We start from the raw sequence: 21,451 nt of genomic DNA, 5'->3' as shown, positions 1-21,451 counted from the left end.
TCTTCTCTAATGCTTATGCTAGTGGAGCCAGTATTTTGGCTAGTTCTTCCAGTATGGCTGTAATAAGAACAAAACCATCGCAATATCTGAGGTGATTAAGTTTCTTTCCGTTTATGTTGATACCCATGTCTTCCCATTCCAGTTCCAGACATCTTCCAAAGCTAAGGTGAAGAGTTTTGTGAATATTATACAGGGTGTCCCGAAAAGATTGGTCATAAATTATTCCACAGATTCTGAGGTCAAAAATAGTTCAAATTTCACTTTAATTTTTTTTAAGATGTTGCTACTATAAGAATGTCACATGTCAATTTTCAATAACAAATCTCTAAGAGTTTTCGATATATGAAAAAAAAAATCGATTTTCATTATGTAACTTCAAAAGGCTGTAACTTTTTTATGAGCACATTTGTACTAAGGTAAGTTAGATTCAATCGAACTATTTTTGACACCAGAATGTGTGGTATAATTTATGACCAATCTTTTCGGGACACCCTGTATATCATTTTTATTACGTTACACCAAGATATATGTATGTGGGTGAAAATCCTTTAAATAACTAATTAACTAAACTAAGTAACTAGCAACTCGTTGCTAGTTACTATCCGTAATGTGAGGATACAACCTCCGGACAAAGCAACTCACGTGCCGTGTGGAGTCCTGTGATGCCTGTTGTTATATCTAGGAATATTTTAAACATCATTTTTTCCAATATCATTACAATAATGTAAACATAACATAATTGTATAACATTTAAAAGGTTTTTTCCCACATATCATGGTGGATCAGCATGCCAAAAACCTGTAAACAGCACTGATAATGAACTTTTTAGTTCGAAAACGTTCTATGATGTAGTCCTTTAAGGGATTTTAAATAAAATATACTTTTTATAAAGGATTTTAGTAATTTTATTTTATAATTTTAACATTCAAAAACCAACAGCTCTTATTTCAAATTTCTGTATTTTTATTCTTGTTAATGATCAAATTAATTAATTAAATACCCTTTATCTACAGCATTTTTAAGGGTTTTATTTGGCGTAGCCTCGTAAACATATTAGTATCGTCTCACTTTTCTTGCTGGGGTTGTACTTTTCTCCAAATTTTCTTTAATGATAAAATTGTACAATAATTTGCTATACCAGGTGGTGAATCGTCAAAGGAAACTCAATGGGAAATTCTAAACTTTCGAATTCTTGCTTCCCTAATTATTTTACATCAAAAGTCATGAGATTAAGGTCACGTTATTTGGGAAGGCACTAAGTCAAAATATGAAGTTTCTTCCTAAGCCACAATTAACTTAGCATTAAATAAATCAATACTCATTAGCAAAATTCAATGTCAGTAACCAATCATCAACTTTTAAGACGGTTCTTAGATCATTTTTAGCTGTGCCATAATAATATGCAAATTAGTGCATTCCCAAATGACGGAATCTCTACTATCTGTAGAGTGTAGAGGACTCCGTTATCTCCTCTGGGGCTTATTGTGGTACCAAATCGGCCGTACATATACAGAGAAGATGCCTTTCATGTTACAACTACTCAGGTCAACTTACACATCCAAGGTTACAAAAATTACCATCAAGCTGAAAATTGGCAGGATTGTTCAAAATACCAGTTCAAAAAAAAAATCTAAAAAGTCCTCATAAATCCGACCCGAGCTAAAAAATTTACGCGGAGTCAAAGGTCACCTTCAACCTTATGTTTACGTGTAGTATTACAGCTTCAGTGATGTATACAGGGTGTCCCGAAAAGATTGGTCATAAATTATACCACACATTCTGGAGTCAAAAATAGTTCGATTGAACCTAACTTACCTTAGTACAAATATGGTCATAAAAAAGTTACAGCCCTTTGAAGTTACAAAACGAAAATCGATGTTTTTCAATATATCGAAAACTATTAAAGATTTTTTATTGAAAGTGGATATGTATGCCATAAGATTTTCAATATATCTTATGGCAGGATCATCTTAAAACAAAATTATAGTGAGATTTGTCCACCCCCTAAAAATATTATGGGGGTTTTGATCCCTTAAACCCCCCAAACTTTTGTGTACGTTCCAATTAATTTATTATTGTGGCATCATTAGTTAAACACGTTTTTAAAACTTTTTTGCCTATTATTTTTTCGATAAGCGAGTTTTTATCGAGATGCGGCTTCTTTATTAATACAGGGTGTTTCATTAATAATTGTCCATATAGTAACTAGAGAAACCTTAGCACAAAATACGAAGATTTAACCTAAAACACTTAAATAAAATGTGGTTCCTTACTGAGTTACAGGGTGTTTTATCAAAAAATTTAAAAACTATTTTTGCTCAGCATTTTAAAACTATTCGACGTATCCTTTTCATACTTGGCAGGAAGTATAGGTACTGTACAAACTACTAAAATATGTTAAACAAACGTTTCTGGCTATTACCAGAGGCGTACGACGGGGGAAAGTGAATGGTTGACCCTTTCCAAATTCTACGCCACTGGCGGAATTGCCATTTTAGTTTAATTATTGAATTCTCCAATACTTTCTATGAAGATAATATACTCTTTATTCGTAACGATAAAGTCATTAGTTTTCGAGATCTTTGAACTTAAAAATGAAACGACACGGTTATTTTGATTAATGTATTGTGTCGCTCCATTTTTAAATTCAAATATCTCGAAAACTTATCATTTTATCGTTCCAAATGAAGAGTACATTATTTACATAAAAAGTACTGGAAAATCAAAAAATTACACTAAAATAGCTATTTCGTCAGTGGCGTAGAATTTGGGAAGGGTCAACCAGCCACTATCCCCTGTCGTACGCCTCTGGTGGTAGCTAGAAACGTTTATTTATCATCATTTAGTAAGGTGTACAGTACCTACACTTTCTGCCAAGTATGATAAGGATACGCCAAATAGTTTTAAAGTACTGGGTACAAATAATTTTTAAATTTTAATCTTATGAATCATATATCATAAAATAATCAAAATAACTGTGCCGTTTCATATTTAACTTCAAATATCTCGAAACCTAATGACTTTTTCGTTACCAATGAAGAGTATATTATTTACGTAGAAAGTATTGGAGAATCTAAAAACGGTACGAAAATAGTAATTCCTCCAGTGGCGTAAAATTTGAGAAGGGTCAACCATTCACTATCACCTGTTGTACGCCTCTGGTAGTAGCTAGAAACGTGTGTTTATCATAATTTAGTAGGTTGTATAGTAGTCCCACTTTCTGCCAAGTATGAAAAAGGTACGTTGAATAGTTTTAAAATGCTGAGCAAAAATAGTTTTTAAATTTTTAGATAAAACACCCTGTAACTCAGTAAGGGACCACATTTTATTTAAGTGTTTTAGGTTAAATCTTCGTATTTTGTGCTAAGGTTTGTCCAGTTACTATATGGACAATTATTAATGAAACACCCTGTATATTTACATAAAAATTTTATGGGAGTTTTGTTCCTTTAAACCCCCCAAATGTTTTTGTACGTTCCAATTAAACTATTATTGTGGTACCATTAGTTAAACACAGTGGTTTTAAAACTTTTTTGCCCTTAGTCTTTTTTGATAAGTCTCCTTTTATCGAGATGTGGCTTCTTTTTCAAAATATACCTAAAAATGTAAATTATAAATACATTTTCAGATTATTAACAGGTCTCTATAATCTTACATACTTAACCACATACATATATGTGGTGAATTCGATAAATATTCAAAATATCTCGATAAACACTGGCTTATCGAAAAAGTCTTAAGAGGCAAACATGTTTTAAAACAGTGTGTTTAACTAATGGTGCCACACTAATAATAATATATAAATTGGAACGTACACAAAAGTTTATGGGGGTTTAAGGGAACAAACCCGCCATAAAATTTTATGGGGTACACAAATTTCACTTTAATTTCTATTTAAGATGCTGCTGCCATAAGAATGCCACATGTCCATTTTCAATGAAAAATCTCTTAAGAGTTTTCGATATATGAAACAAAAATTGATTTTCATTTTGTAACTTCAAAGGGCTGTAACTTTTTTTGTGTGCACTATTGTATATAGGTAAGCGAGGTTCAATAAACCTATTTTTGACCCCAGAATCTGTGGTATAATTTATGACCAATCTTTTTGGGACACCGTGTATACGTGGTGTACTAATACACATTATGCCGATTAGAACTCTTTCAACTCTTTGAATCGTTGTATCTCAAAAACGGTGGCTCTTAGAAAAAAAAGTATAAAGATATTTTTATAGATAATGATCTAATCTACATTTTTTATTAGAACTAATTTTATGATAAAACTTACCGTTTCACTGAAAATCGCTAAAAACCATATTTGGTGGCCTTTGACCCCGCGTAAATTTTTTAGCTCGGATCGGATTTATAAGGACTTTTTACATTTCATTTATGGTGGTATTTTGAACAATCCTGCCAATTTTCAACTTGATTGTAATTATTGTAACCTCACTTCTATTTTTGAATCTAACTAGACCGGTCTAAACAGGTAGCGAGGACGCTGTATCCCATGCGTATTCACTCTCCTGGTTCCGTAGCGGAGCGAGGAAGCTGCTTAAATCGTCGCACCCTTTCTCAGCTGCATAGGGAACCTTTTTACGAATAAAATTGGCAGTAACAGCAACCGTGACCTCCATCTTCGAAGGCCGCTAGGCCAACACTGAGCAATGCAGCGAGGCAAAAGTAGTGGAGAGAGAGAGAGACAGAGGGAGAGTTGATGTGTAAGGCAGTGTTGTCAGATTTCTTTTAGCACGCCGCATTCTTTCTCATCGGCATAGGGAACCTTAGTTTACAAAGAACCCTAGTACATAATATTATGTAATTACATAAGTATATATTTGTTTATTACATGTTTATTAACCACTTTACTTTTTAGGCTTTGTTAGAGTTATTCTGCGGATGTAATATTCACGTCACAGGCGATGCTATAAGAACGGACGAGATTTCTATCCTGTTGATGAACCACAGGACAAGAACAGATTGGAATTTTTTTTGGCCTACACTATATCACTGCGTTGAAGGTAAACGCAAGTTGGCCCATTCTACAAAATTTCTCCTTAAAAATGAGATAAGACATATACCAGGACCAGGTAAACATTATTATTTATATACGAAGTCTTATTATCGCTTAGCATCTTTAATCTCTCTCTCCTGTAGCGCTACAACTTAAGTCGTTCCCTGGCCTCCCCCACGATCTACCTCCAAGTATTTCTGTCCCTGGTTGATCTCCTTCAGTTATCCACCCACAAAACCTATCTCTTTGGCATCGGTTCTCACTTCGTCTATCCACCTCTTTCTAGGTATTTTAACTGACGGACGTCCCACCACAGTTCCGCTAAGGGTTCTGCTAGGTGTGCTATCATTATCCATTCTTATAAGGTGTCCTGCACAGCGCAATCTTTGTACTTCCGAATAATTTGCTATAGAGGGTTCTTTGTAATATTGGTATAACTCGTGGTTGAACCTTATTCTCCATATACCATTGTCGCAAATGGGTCCCAGTAATCTTCTTAATATGTTTCTTTCGAAAGTATTAACATGGTTTATTGTCTTTTCTATATAATGATCCATGTTTCTACGCCATATTGGTCTATTGGTCGTATGCTAGCGGTTACTAGCGAGCTCATCACTGTATTTACAAAGGTAATAGGGCGACATTTAGTAACGCTATATTCTCCTGTAATTATGTCTTAAACTTTTGTCTATTTTTTTGTGAACTGGGTACCTACACTGTGGCTTCAGTCCATTCTTTCGGTAGGTCTTCTTGGTCCCGTATTTCTTTCAGCACCTTTTCCAAATGTTTTAATAGTACTGGTCTTTTCAAATGCCTAAATAGTACTGGTACTTGGTACTTCAAAATAGCGCCAGTTCACCATTTTAGTGATTACATCACCAAAATCGTTTGCCTTAGTTCAGTTGACTAAAATTTATTAATTCAAATACCTACAAAGATTCAAATACCTTACTATTCGGTATATATTCTTATTCTAATTTTACGTGTTTTTTACGCCATTTTTCCAAATATTTATATATTTTTTTGGTTTCAGGCTGGGTAATGCAGCTTGCATGTTTTGTTTACATTAACAGATCTTGGAAAGAGGACAAGAAAATTTTTAACCAATATATACAATATATTACTGATATCAAATACAAGCATAGCCTATTACTCTTCCCGGAAGGAACTGATTTTACTGAAGAAACCAAAAAAAGTAGCGACAACTATGCTCTTAAAAACAATTTGCCGGTAAAAAACTTTATTTCTGTTAGTTACTGTATAGTAGGTTCATACCAACTCTTTCTCTCTCACACACACAAACTCACCAGGTTTCCGGGTTGAATCGTGTGGATATTCTCTGGACCGAGCTTTCGACGTCCCCCTCATGGCTTCCGGTCTGTCTCCTGAAACCCTAGACACTACACTGTTCACTGCAATACTGTTGTTTCTGATGGAGGACCCTTCATTTATACCGTGATTCTCTGGAGTGGCGCTTGGGTTGGGTAAGGATGGCGCGAAGATTTTTGACCATAGGATTTTGATTGCAGTACGTGAGCGGAAGATGTTTTCTTTAGGAGGGGTCTCCATGACGAAGGCAACCGGGTGCTGTCATCCCTTTTGGCCGTTTTTCGATCTCTATGGCTTCTCGGATAATTCTTTATTTATAGAAACGGATAAGGGCTATGATAAGAGCTTTCGTATGATCAGGGTCTGAGACTTTGGGTTGCGATTGAGCGGGAGATTGAAATTTGTGGATGCTCCTATCGATGTGATACTCGCGGTAACCGTTTTCGATGAGGTCTTATTTCAAAGAAGAGAACTCAGTAGATCTACTTTGATCATTGCAAAGGCTTACTGATCTGGAGAAAAGGGTATTAATGACTGAATTAATTTGTGAAGATGGGTGATGGGAGTTTCCATGCACATAGCGGTTGCTACGTGTGGGTTTTCTTTAAACAGAGTGATAAAACCTTGCAATTTGTTATTCTTTCTGAGAACGTCGAGAAACGGTAGGGATGAATCAGTCTCCATCTTCATCGAGTATCCAATTCACTACATAATTTATTTTTCTTGCATTATTTTTCTTGGTTAACAAGTGATTATGCTGCCGTCTCTGAAGTCTGAATAGCTATGATGATTGCCGACCTCGGTCGCGGAGATGGCACTTGAGGAAGAAGATGCTGCTGCTTTATTAATATTTTATTTAGAACTAGCATTTGCTTCCGAGTAGGTACCTATTTCATGTAAAGATCTTGGTTTTCTCTAAATTAATTGTAAATATTTGTGATATATGATATTTTGATATATACGACACTTAGGTTTTACTTCGCAAAATGAAAATATTCTTTTTTTTTCAGCTTTACGAAACTGTTTTGCATCCTAAAACAACAGGATTTGTGTATTTGACGCAGCAATTATTAGAAAAAAACAGTCTGGATGCTGTATACGATATTATTTTAGTATACCCAGATGTAATCCCCCAAAATGAAAAATGGATATTAGCAGGAAAATTTCCTAGAGTTGTTAAAGTTCATTTGGTGAGGTAAGCTTCATATTAGGTACTCTTATATATGTGGTGTTTGTAAATTAATTCGACAAACTTCAGGGGGTGAATCTACATAATAAAATAATGATAGTTTGCTTTATAAACATATGTCCGCAAATGCTTCGTTTCCGAGATACGGGGCATTAATTTTTTTCTGACAAACTGCCTATTTATTTCCCTAAAACCGGCTGCAATCCGCAAATGAAATTTTATTGTGTATCAAAAGCCATCGAATTACGGCAAGCAATGGTAGGGGAAATCTTTTTTAGACAAATAATGTCACGGAGCAATACACACTGGCATGGTCGATTGTGGCAATAGGCCAGAAGACCACAGGGTAGTGCGGGTTATCAGTTTTCCAATTAAAACCTTAACTAGTCTTACCACTCAACGAAAAACTTAAAATCCCTTCGGTAATCATCACCTTGAAACAAGAATAACTATTATATTAGGAAAACTTACAAGCTAGCTATACATATCACAGTAAATAAAAAAACAAATTAGTTCAAGAATTTTGTTATTAAAATAAAACAAAAGAAAAAAATATTTCCGTGAGGCCATACCCTAATTTTGGTACCTACCGGTTCCTGGTTCTCGAACAAAAAAAGAAACAACATTTCAGATATTTAGTTAAATTTCCTCCTCTGTCCTCCTGCTACTTCTTCGTCATCACCCCAGAGATCAGACAGTGTACCTTTTCCATTTTCTCACCTCATATTTTTAGTTTTTATTTTCTCACTTTCCCTTTTCTCACCTCTCATCCATTTACCGTGGTCCTTTTATCCAGCCTGAAATCCACTCGCTTCTCGAAGTGTCCCCCCTCATTTGTCTACCTCTGGCAGTTGAAATGGTGAGCGGGAGCGTCCTGTACCCCACAAAAAGCACATTCCGCCGAGACAGATTTGCCTATCGTATTTGTGTAGGCGCGAAAACTAACCACGCCCGGTCAGAAACTGCGTCAGGAAGTAGTCTAGTTTCTTGAACTTACATTTCCACCATCGTTTCAGATCCGGAATTACCTCCTTCGTCCACCTTGCCTTTCCGCTATTACTCGCCCATTCCTTCGGGCTCTACTCTATCGTTAACTCTCTTTCGCATCTATCCTCCTTACATACACCCTCACAAGTCCTGTTGGAGAACTGTAGTCTCCAAACAAAATAATTATATTTAACCAAATAAATTTATTTCACAAACAATAAATTTCAGCGCCGCCTCTGAAAACACATAAAAAACTTGATTAAATACACAATGTCTGCAGACAACTTCCAAGAAACTTGATTCCCGCCAAACAGCAACGAACTGCATGCGTTAGCGGGGACAAGAGTACAAGAGGCAGTCAGCTATCAATATTCGTTAAGAACACACGCAAAGATCTTTTTTCCTACGCTTCTTCGAAGAGAATTCTTCACGCGCCAATTTGCAAATAAAGCCGGTAAAGTGTAGAAAGATGTGTTGTGGCGGTTTTACGGTAGCTGTTAACTCATTGTAATGTTCTATTCCTTGCCCTTTTCAAATTTCATTACAGTCTATCTAAATAACGAGTGTTTTATTTATTTAACCAATGCAACAGGCCAGAATTAGCAACTTATGGAAGTTCATTAGAGTTTCTACACTGATCTATCGAAGGCAAGCGGCACATCGAACTTATTTCAAGTAAGAACCGCTGAAAGAAGACACTGATATCTATCAGACTTCATCATGAAGGGATGTTGAGAGCCGGCATCCCTCCACGTCCTTTGCACAAGACGATTGCCGATCGGTATCACCACTTCAATAACATACAGAGTCTCATTTTAAGTTGTCCTATAGTTTCCGGTCTCCGGCATGGCTCCGTCTATGCCAGGCGCCTTTCAGATCTTCATCCGTCCAACGGCCTCGCCGAGTTCCAGCTCAGTAAAGGATAAGTTATCCTTGAAGATCGTTTAGACGTTTAAGGATAACTTATGAACTTATTTCCCGTTAATCAGAAAGAAAGTCCTGTTACAGAGACTATAAATTGTATCATCCTCTAATAAAGAGAGATACTTAAAGCATCTCTGAACTCTGTTACCTGTCTTCGTTTGTAAAATATGAATTTTGAAAAATATCTAACTTTCTTAACTGTATCTACTCATTTATTTGGTTCACTATATTTTCAGATATCCAAAGTCAGTATTGCCCACATCGGAGGATGGTTTAAAACAATTTCTAGAAAAACGCTGGAGAGATAAAGAAACGATTATAAAAGAATTCAAAGCCACAGGCAAATTCCTCCACGGTCCAATCCTCAGATGCAACAAAAGGTGGGAACTGTACGTAGCTTTCCTTTTTTGGACGACTCTTCCATACATTAGCGCGTATCTTTTTATAACGGAGATCAAATATATGATAATGGTTGTGTTAAACACATGTTTTATGCTATGTACTAATTTTTGCTTGAAAGAATTTTTGAACTTTGAGGTGTTTTTACATTTATGGAGAAAGAATAAAAATGCTCGCTTAGGGTCATCGCCTTAGGCAAAATATTCGATCCTATACTTTGTACCTTACTAAAGAGATTCTGTGGAACAGTATCTGGACGATTATCTGCATCATTTCATAAGGGATTATATATGATCTCTTGACTACTTAGTTTTACCAGCTACTACGCAGAATTCTGCTATCGAAGTTAATTTTAAAAATATTACAAATTGTAGTTGGCATTGGCAAATAAAATATTTTACTACAATCAAATAATTTGATGTACGTATGTATAACGGGTTATAAAAAATACGAATAGAAAATTGAAGCCTTATAAAATTTAGTAGGTACGCAAATTGCATTAGATCAATATACAGATCTAATAAACTGGGATCAAAGATTTGTAATTTTAAAATTTACAAAACTATTGAAAATTTTATAGGCACCGTTTACAGCGTCTTACGAAGGTGCTTTAAAAATAACGAAATTTTTTATAGGCACCGAAGGCTCATTTAACCCTTTCATTGCGGCATTTTTTTGGAAGACGTGCTCACTTTCTAGTGGCAATAGAAGTTTGAATGTGCATGTGTCACGGGTCAGTGTCACGTGCACTGTCTGAAGACTCGGCCTGACACGGATCTGTGTCATGAGTAGCGAAAGGGTTAATAGATACGAAATGGGCCGGAAGCTTATCAGAAAGTACATTCACATTATACATGTATTAAATTTTTAATGTTTTATGTATAAATAAAGAGAAAATTTTAAAGCGGTTACAAGAATTCAAAGTATGCATGCGTGGTTGAGTGACTTTCAGTCATATTTGTTGTATCACATATAAAACATATACCGTTTTGTTTTCTGGAATAAGATTGTTTTAAAAAAGTTCACTACACTCATTTACAAAACTCTACAATATAGGACGTATATTTAACCGATCACATCAGATTGCAAATGGAAAATAAATAAGACAAAGCATAGACGAGTCTGCCCAACACGATGAGTGAACCAAATGAAAGATCTGGTGGAGAAATTCCTACATGAAGTCGTCCATGTGGTACAGGATCTCAGCCAATCGAGACAAAAAGCTAATATTTAAGTCTGACGACACCCTGACAGCGAAATACGTTCTTCTTTTGTCGCTATCAAGCCCAATCGCTTTATGCGATGATTTGCTATTCACGTTGGCGTCTCTTTTTACATAAGGCTGCAATCTGAAGTAGATAACCAATGTTATCTAAAAAAATCTTCTTAGTTTTATTGAGAACTATTGTCTTCGATTCCTAAAATCAAATTACATGAATAGTTCAAATCCGATTAATGAGATACACCAAAACCTCCATTATTAATTTACCGACTAGTCCGTATTAGTGCAGATCAATAATTATGTTACCTTGAAGCGTCTTAGATGGTCAAGTAGAATACACTAAAATTGAATACACCTGAACTTATTGAATACACAAACTGAGAACGGTGGACATATATCTTATTGACTGCGACATATACTACGATTTCGTTGCGTTGATCGATACAGATTCAATTAGCTCCTCCGGTTTTATAGCTGTTATTATTCCAATTACCGACAGAAAACAATACCGCCAAAAACACCAATGGAAAAGCGTCCCACAGCAGGAACACGAATAGCCTGCAGCATCAGTGTATGATCGGACACGACAATGGATATGGGTGGGAGTAGGATTGATCAAGCGACGAAGAGGTGTAGCCTGCGGCATAACAAGACACACTCAATTCCCTTGTCACAATCGTTCTGCTGTATGATCGTAGTGGGATCGGAAGGCTACATGATAGGTGTGCCTAAGCTATAATAATCTTCATGTCTTGGATAAAGATAAGTATAGTAGTTTTACAATCATTTCTTTTTCTTGGGTTGAAGAGCTTGGATTTTTTCTCATTACAGCCAAAGGGTTGATATAAGAAATGTTATTGAATAACCAAGTTACAAAATGTGTTAAGGCATATAGACATGTTTTTTTGAATATAATACTACTACTAAAGTAAAACATGTGTTCACAAAGAGAATACAAAATTTTATAAGGAAGAATAGTGGACTCTCAGAAAACAGACACAATAACTCTTTGTTATAATTCATGTGTGACGATTTATGGTGGGTCTCTAGCAGCAAAAATTTGAATTTTGATATTGACGATATGTCTATTTATTAAATATGTTGAAGGAGTAAATGGAACGTATCTGGAACGTATTTTCAGACATTCTTAACGAAAAGGATGTACCTAGCTCACTAGGTAAAACAATTTTAAAGTTAAACGTTAAAAGGTTACGCTGAAGTTGTCAAAATCATTCTAAAACAATATTGATTTTATTTTACATTATTGTTTATCAAGGATCTTTATTAATATTGCGACACTTACCAACATAGAACCAACTAAACCAACAACACCTAGAAGCAGATCATTGATAAAATTTTGTACTTTAACATCAATACTGTTTGCATCAATAATCACAACTAGCGATGTCAACATATTAGTTAAGAACGTTTAGCGCTTTTAATAGATTATGATATTTGACATTTGCTGGAACAGTTCCAGTGATAACGATTATATGCAAAATATGCTGAAATATATCGATGATGGGAGAGCTATTAGATAGAAAGGTAGGACATTATCTTCTATTGCTTGAACTAAAAACAGTAAAAACTTGCTCAGGATGTCCTATTCTTTGCTTAAATTAGCAATGAATATATTTTTATCAAATCGACTGTCATTTGCTCACTCGTTGACTGGACGGAATGGTAGGAAGTCAATGTTTCAATACAATAAATGTTTTATGAGATATAAACCAAGGAGTACTGACAGCATACACACATACAGCATACATGCTTTGAAAAGCAGTACTTGGAAATTCTGGAAGTGAGCTTGTACATATGTTTTGAACATCCCAAAGACAATACCAATATTTTTAATTATGCTGCGCGTCACTAGACCATCTTTCTATAAAATCTTCTTCAATAGCTTTGTAAGCGCAATTCTGACATTCGAAGTCTAAGAAAAAATCTCTCAATAATATATAAATGTAATAATCACTTGCAAGTTATAATAGGTTATGAGTCTACTAAAAAGAAACAATCTCAACCACACAGAAGTTGCAAAGGCAGCAAAGCAAATGTTACGATGGAAGCAGATATGAAGACGAAGAAAGGAAAGGCTCAGAACGAGATGGTTGGATGACGTAGAAGACGACCTGAAAACCATGAACATAAGGCAATGGAGGAGAAGGGCACAAGAGAGATCTGAATGGAAAGACATATCTAGACAGACAAAGACCGATCCAGGGTTTATGATGCCAAAAGAAGAAGAATCTCAAACACATACGGTCAAAGACTATACTTATGTAGGGTTTATGATGTTGTAGTGGTTTTTGAGACAAATAGCAAATACTTATAATGAAATCTGGAGTAGTAATAGGCAAAATCGATGCATTTACGTCCTTAATTAACAAAAGATTATATCCGTAATATTGTCTCAAGTTGGAATATATGATTTATGAATTATTCGATGGCCAATGGATGTACCTGAACCTGAATAAATCCAATATCTGATTTGTATCAAAAGTAAACTTTTTTAAAATATTCCAGAAACCTTTAGAAGAACTTAATTGTGTACAAAGTGAGTTTTAAACATTTTTCAACTCAACAAAAAAGACTAAACGAGTACCTGCTGACTAGGGTACGAAAGTAAACTTATCAAAACAAAAAAAAAAGACGTTAATATTATCAACAGCACAAGTTCCTGATTGATATTTTCGTGAGAAGATTCTTAAAAATCTTGTTCATGGTTATAAAGCCATTCACAAATATAGTCAAATACTAAGTTTATTCGTAGATTGGTTGACACTGGGCCAGGAAGAGTTCTGAAGGTTAAATATAACTGAAGATGTATGTACAATTACCAACAAATTTAGAAAATTGATTAAAGATTTGATTTGCTATCTTATATTAAGTTAGCTTAACTGAGGAAACCGGCCTAGCAGGAAATGCTGGATGAGTGTTAGTCACGAATAATAAAAAATAATCAACTTGTTTATTAAGCAATATTTATATATACTACGTTCACTCCCAAGATAAGCTCGTGCTCACAGCTTCAGACACGTCACCAGTGGGCGTGTCATGTCGTGACAGCTTGTCATAGGTTACAAATTAATTTCTAACCAATGACAAGCTGCAACGGCATGACATACCCACCGATCAGGCGTCTGAAACTGTCGCCTCGAGCTTACCTTTGAAACGTACGTAATATAGTTAGTACTATATATTAGATTGAGAAGGTGTAGGAACGAAATAAAATGATCTGATTAACCAAAAAACCTCATTAATAGGTGGAAAAATGAAATACATTTTCGAAAATTTAGCCTTCAGGATTCTTAATGGTATTAGATTCATAGATGTTTCATTGATGTCACATAGTAAAAATAATAAGTAAAGAGAAAAAATTTTCCAGTATACCTTGACAATTAACTTTCTTAGTACTTATTATTCTTACAAATTATTTGTCTTTATTGTATTGATGTTAATTGTCAGACATTAAACAATTAATCCTAATGTATTTTAAAATATTACTTGGAAGAATACATAGGACAGTTTTCAATAATATATTAAGAAAATATTTTAATCATTTTTTGCGTTGCTCAATAAATATATCTTCAAAGGTATATAGGGAAAGAAGAAATAAACTTAAAGTTTTTGGAAACTGTCCATGTATACGCATTGACATAGCTTTTTCTCTCTTTTACCTGTTTGTTAAACAGAGTTGAGAAAGCACGAAGGTATTGATACTTATATAGGAATCTTTTTCTAGGTGTTTTAGAATAATTAAGGAAACTTAAAAAGTTTCCGAAATATTTTCTGTCCATTTATCGATATTTATCAAAGTATATTATATATAAATGTTTCTCTTAAGATGTTCTAAAATTTGTCTCGACATCTGCGCACCCTAAGTTAAGGTTTTTTGAAGTGGAAGATATCCAAAACTTTCGATTTTCTTGAATTATTAATCATATTTATTGAATTAAACAGGTATTGGAAAATATGCGGAAACATTCATAAAGTACAACTAAAGACATTTGCTTTGTAGTTTTTTGTCTGCGAATGCTCTAATTTAATTGTCCGTGAATTCTTAAGGAAATATTTGACGATTCAACTTTAACAACGAAATTCAATATAAAAATAAAGTCAAACTTTATTTCAGTGTGTTAAGCCATTTCTAATGACGTTTAAACATTAATAATGCAGATGGCGAAAGTATAGTCATTCAAATTTTCCATTTGACGTTTCCATGTTGCATAAACCAATGACGTTTATATGGGCCTATTCATCGCCGCCATTTAGTTTGTATAATTGACAAATGACGTACAATATACGTCATATGTCACGTGTACGAGAAAATGGCGGCGATGAATAGCTCTATCATACGTCATTGGTGTAAACTAAGATATCAGAACAATACTTTGGACATGAACATAAATGGTTTGACCGTTAGAGTGCGACTATAAAAATATTATAAGCAATAATATTGAATACTTATAAAATTAATCCTGTAGATAAGATTACCTAATATAAATAAAACCTGCAATAATTATTACAACTTAAAGCTAACGTTAAAGTCGCATTACTACTTATTATGTGGGAACTACGAGCAGAAAGGTTGGACGTGACAAATAGGTAAGTATTAAATCCTCCCTGGTTGATCCTGCCAGTAGTCATATGCTTGTCTCAGTACAAGTTAAGGTAAAACATCGTATCCACATTTACTTGGATAACTCTGGTAATTCTAGAGCTAATACATGCAGAAAGAGCTCCAACCAGAAACGGAAGGAGAGCTTCTATTAGATCAAAGCCAATCGGCAACGGGTTCATTCGTATAACTTGGTGTCTGTGAATAACTTTACGCTGATCGCACGGTCTCGCATCGGCGACGCATCTTTCAAATGTCTGCCTTATCAACTGTCAATGGTAGGTTCTGCGCCTACCATGGTTGTAACGGGTAACGGGGAATCAGAGATCAATTCCGGAGAGGGAGCCTGGGAAACGGCTACATCAAAGGAAGGCAGCAGGCGCGCAAATTATCCACTCCAGGCACGGGGAGGTAGTGACAAAAATAACGATATTTATATCTAGCAGTCATATAGAACCAAACCAATAATACTCCAAAAAGTAATTGGTGCTACACAAAAATTACAAGCTAACTCTTCTTTAGCGTAACTAGATTCGTTAAATGCTGATCAGTCAAGAAGGTATGTGTTGTTTGCAATTTCAATGTGTTTACAATGTTTATTATGGAAATAGTAATGCAACGAAACAACACATTTTTTATTCCAATAAGCATCCAATGACCGTACTTGTATTATAGGAAGTACTTGATGTTGCGAATATGTAACATGTGCCAAATTGTATGTACTTCCTGTGAAAATATTTCGCGGCACATTTTGTGAAGAATTCTTTTAGACATTGTAATAACAATCCAATTGTTCAAAAATCGACAAGCTTATGCAACCAAATTCACATTATAAATGTAGAATTTGTCATTAGAATGAGGATTAGTGTAACTAACGACTTAACATTAAATAAAACTATGTAGCCCTACTTCCTGAACAATTAATTTGGTAACGACTTTGATCTAAAAGTCGAAAAACTAATATAAAATCGTCAAATATTGTTTTATTGCTTTCCATGACAATTAAGCAGACCTTTCTTACGAGCAAATATACTACATTCATTTCCATTATAAGCTAAGACGCCCGTTTCAGACACGTTATCGGTGGGTGTGTCGTTCTTCGCAGCTTGTCATTGGTTAGAGATTAATGACAAGCTGCGACGGCAAAAACACTTACTGGTGACGTGTCTGAAACTGGCGTCTTAGCTTATCTTGAGAATGAACGTAGCATAATAATATTCAAATATAATAAGGTGCAAAACGATTAGGCTAATATAGATAAACCTATCAAAGCTAATAGTTCTATTTTATCACCCGGATATGTAAGGCATTTAAACTGTTACGTGGGAGAACTGTTCTTTCATACTATTTAGCACGACTTCTCCGCTTTATGAGGAATTAAGACATTTTATTTAAGTATTAGTAAATATGTTCTTAACTAACGGAATTCTTGCTAACATTGCTGTTTAAGAACAACTCTTCTACCAGGATTAGATGGGAGTCATATCGAAAAAATTGAGCAAGTTCAATAGAATATCGTGTACACAGAATTGTCCAAAGAACATACTAATTTGGGGTTGTGTGATTGACATCCTTATATCTGAAGTACACATGTTGAACACGTTTAAGCTCAGTTTTGCCGATAAGTCGTTATTTCAAAGGTCAAAATAAACTTGTCTTACTCTTTTTATTATTGGCAGTCAATTCAAACGTACCTACATGCTCATTATTAAAAAGATTAAGACAACGATGATTTGCCCTTTGGAAATGGAAAAGTAGTTGAATATCCGCTTTCTGCATATTTAAGAAAAATACCTGTCAATCGTCAAGGCGGTTAGAACTGTGAATTAAGGTGCCAAACTAGAAAATAAGAAGTATTACATTATTAGACAATTATATATTGGTGTCATATTAGCATGTCAATGTTTATTTCAAATATATGTGTTTAAACCTCCAATGTGTCTTTTATTGTCATGTTTCCAATGAAAATATCCACAATAAAAGGTTAAAAAACTTTAATATACAATATAAATGTAATACCTAGACTGCGCGGTGAAACCTAAAACTGTTCTCACAGTACGACAGAGAAAAATGTAAGCAGGGTATGCATCTCTTTCTAATCCGCTGGGTTTATCGACCACGTGACTTTCCCACTTCCGTCAATTAGAAAGAGATGCATACCCTTCTTACAACATTTTTCTCTGTCACACTGGGGGAACAGTTTTATATTGCAACGCGCAATCTAAGCATTATGTGTCTATGTAATTACTTATTAGCTGTACATAACCACAATTATGAATTATGCGCAAAAGACCACAATAAGAAGTGAGTAAGTACAAACTTATTCTCCTTAGAAATACATCATCCCGTACATAATCCTTTAATATGTTCGAAAATAACATTGAAAAATTGTAAAGTTGAACTCAAGAATATGCCTAACAAAAGCTTCATCCAATATAACTGCATTGAAACGTTTTCATTTCTCTAGTCATAACTGCCCTTAAAATTTTAATTGTGCTGTACGACCGGGTGTCCACTTATATTTCCCCCCATTTTAACTGCCTATAACTTCTAAACGGCTCAAGATAGAAATATGCGGTTTTTTCTGAAATATTTTATTTTAGTAAAAGTTTTGTCTGAATGGATTGAGTTTTTTATATTGCTTTCAATTACGAAAAAAAAATGGCGGATTTAAAAAAAACTGTTGACTTTTTTTAAAATGGAATACCCTGTATATTTTTTTGTAAATTGAAAGAACGGTCATTCACTTATCCAGCAATATAAAGTTTTTTAAAATCGGTTGTCAAATGACTGAGTAATTAATTTTTAAAATGAGAGGTGCAACGTGTATATCACATAACTAAATAACATAACTAAGCAAATTGATATTATGTTATGTGATTTCCAAATTGCATCTCTCATTCTAAAAAAATTTATATCGCTGGATAGGTAAATGACCGTTCTTTCAATTTACAAAAAAAATATACTGGGTGTTTCAATAGAAAAAGTCAACGTTTTTTTTTTAAAAATCCGCCATTTTTTATGTAAATGCGATATAAAAAAATAAATCCATTCAAACAAAAATTTTACTAAAATAAAACAATTCAGTGAAAACCGCATATTTCTATCTCGAGTCGTTTAGAAGTTACAGCCAGTTAAAATGGGGGAAAATATAGGTGGACAACCGGTATAATAGGATATTCCTATAATATATTGTAGAATGTTTTTACTATATCTACATAAGGCCGTATTTTCACGTTCTCATATAATTAATTTCGTTTATGTAAAAAGAACCTATTAAAACATGTTTATATTAACATTGAGTTCTATGTAGTCAATCTAAAACGTATAAATAATACGCAGAAGCCATGAGAGCATATTACCTTTGATGTACGATGACAGTAGATGTTACGTAACCATTCTCGTAAGTACAGGATTGTGTCGACAACTCGTATTACGGCCGGTTTCACAAGTCGAAGTTAACTTGTGGTTAAGAGATAACCAGAAGTTACCCCGAAATATGTGTTTCACAATACCAGGTCAACGGCGAAGTTGTGGTTAACCGACAGAATTTTTAACCAGAGCTTGGAGTGATGGTTAAGCTCTTAACCAGAGGTTATCCTAACCTAATTTCGTTTTATTGACAGGACAGAGTGTATACACGTAAATTATTAATTACAGATATGAATTTATATGATGTACTTAAATGCGTTTAGCATTTCAGCGGCCAATAATTGTTCGATTTTTAAATGATTTGGGGTAATTATTAATACATACTATAGTCTCTTGCTTGCTACATGTTTTTATATTAACAATTTAATTTTAACAATATTGGCGAAAGACCTTAAAACAAATATTATTCTTAAACAAAACTTAAAATGTATAATGTGCATGTAATATACAGTGTGTGTACTTTAGTTGGCCACGTATGGGAAGCATTTTTAATATTAATTTTACGAAAAAAAGATACTTCAAAAAAGTTTTGCATAGTAATTTTTATGGTCCAAAATCTAAGATGCAACCATCATGTATCAAATTTTATTAATCCCATAGGAGGTATGTTAAAATATATGAATTTTGAAAGCAAGCAAGGTAGCAAGAATCAACATCAAAAATATGATTATGCAAATCAACCACAAGTCTGACTGAATATCCTAACCACACATATACACACATTTATTTTTCCTTAATCTGAAAAATAAACTCCACAACTAAATATAAAATCCTTAAAAAATATATACAACAAATTAATAGTCATAAAGAAATATAACAATTTATTGAATTTATCCTAATAAAAATCAATGGAAACTCATCTGACTGATCAGCTGATTTGATAATTCTTCCATAAAAATGTTATTTCTGGTGATCATTGTCCATAATTTCCTACCAACATAAGAAAAATAAAACAAAACTTACGGTCAACTAACCATGATTGAATCTGTGGTTGTGAAACAGCAACTGTCAGTTAGACTGTGGGTAAAGGTTAGTTGACCGCTAGGGTTAACAACAGATTGTGAAACCGGCCGTTAGCGGTAATTTTTTTATTTTTATCCCTCTTCGTCTGATCATAAAACATAGAAAGAATTGTCTTTTCAATTTTTTACCATGTGTGATATACGATACTTACAAATTTTGATTTTTTCTAATGGCAGCACCACACTTCGCTATGCGGTATGTGTTATGCAACTACGCTGTATGCGCCCAAATATTTTCCTTTGAAGTGTGTAAAAACGTGCGTATATGCGTGCTTACTCGCTATGCGCGCACATCAAGCGAATATTGACGAATGCACCTTCCATACTTCGTCCTATACGGCCGAATAAGGCGCATAACAAATATCACATAGCAAAATGTGGTGCCGCCATACGGGAACTAAGAAATAATACAACGGGAGACAACTTTTTACATTATATTTGTTGCTGTACTTGTCCAAACGGTGTTTAAACTAGTACAACACTTATCACAAACGATGCCAAAACTACAATACAGGTTTCAGTTAAAATTAAATACAATATCGATTTCTGCGTTAATATGCGCTTATTAAAGTTAATTACAGGATAAGGATGTCGTTTAGATTCTCCTATTTTTAAGTATTCATCATATATGTTAAAAATTATCGCACCACATTTTATTTTATTGGACAAGAAGTAAGTATTCACATTATGCGATTAATAGTCCACATTTATCTCTACAAGAAAATTGTACCTAAATAAAAGGAGGTAAGACGTTTCAAAAACAATAAAAATATAAACTAATATGAGATCGTCATGATACTTGGCTTATGCAGCCAACTTGTTTATAAATAGCAATACACAAAACTAACAACACTAAAGGGACTAACGCTTAAGAAATTTGAAAACCTGAGTTATACACACTATCAAACGATCAAAAGTAATAAATACCCAGCAGTCGAGGATATGCATGAGGAAACAAGCAAGCTACGTAAATAAGAAAATCTAGAGGTTAATGTTCAATGGTACCTAAAAGTCATATCAAAAAATATACCTAGCCTATTCTGATCCATTTTATTGTCGGTTCAAAATATCCATAAACAAAATTTTACATAGACCATTAAATCATAATGTCTAATGAGACACTTTTTAATTGTATTAGAGTCGAACCCGCTTATTGGAATAGCCTTCGTGCCAAGCAAAAATATTCTTATAAGCGGGATATTCTAACCGATCATTGGTGGCTAGCCGTAATAAGTGTATCGAATATACGTAATAATAGTACATACTATGTTAATATGTATATGGTTTTACGTCTTTTTATATCAGTAATACAATAGCG

General features: G+C 34.2%; 1 protein-coding gene across 2 annotated transcripts in view; it reads left to right on the top strand.

The window, feature by feature from the left end:
* Positions 1-17,615, top strand: part of LOC126879468 (lysocardiolipin acyltransferase 1-like) — a 43,965-nt gene extending 26,350 nt beyond the window's left edge. For both annotated transcript variants that reach the window (XM_050642491.1, XM_050642492.1), the window contains exons 4-7: positions 4,871-5,084; positions 6,042-6,238; positions 7,348-7,532; positions 9,674-17,615. In XM_050642491.1, the coding sequence (XP_050498448.1) occupies positions 4,871-5,084; positions 6,042-6,238; positions 7,348-7,532; positions 9,674-10,031 (954 nt within the window). In that variant the 3' untranslated portion in view covers positions 10,032-17,615. The remainder of the gene's footprint in view (positions 1-4,870; positions 5,085-6,041; positions 6,239-7,347; positions 7,533-9,673) is intronic.
* The last annotated feature ends 3,836 nt before the right edge of the window (positions 17,616-21,451 follow it).

Source organism: Diabrotica virgifera, chromosome 2 (assembly GCF_917563875.1).
Source record: "Diabrotica virgifera virgifera chromosome 2, PGI_DIABVI_V3a".
Classification (NCBI taxonomy): domain Eukaryota; kingdom Metazoa; phylum Arthropoda; class Insecta; order Coleoptera; family Chrysomelidae; genus Diabrotica; species Diabrotica virgifera.
The sequence above is the reverse complement of the archived record's forward strand: the minus strand, read 5'-3'. Positions and strand labels throughout refer to the sequence as shown.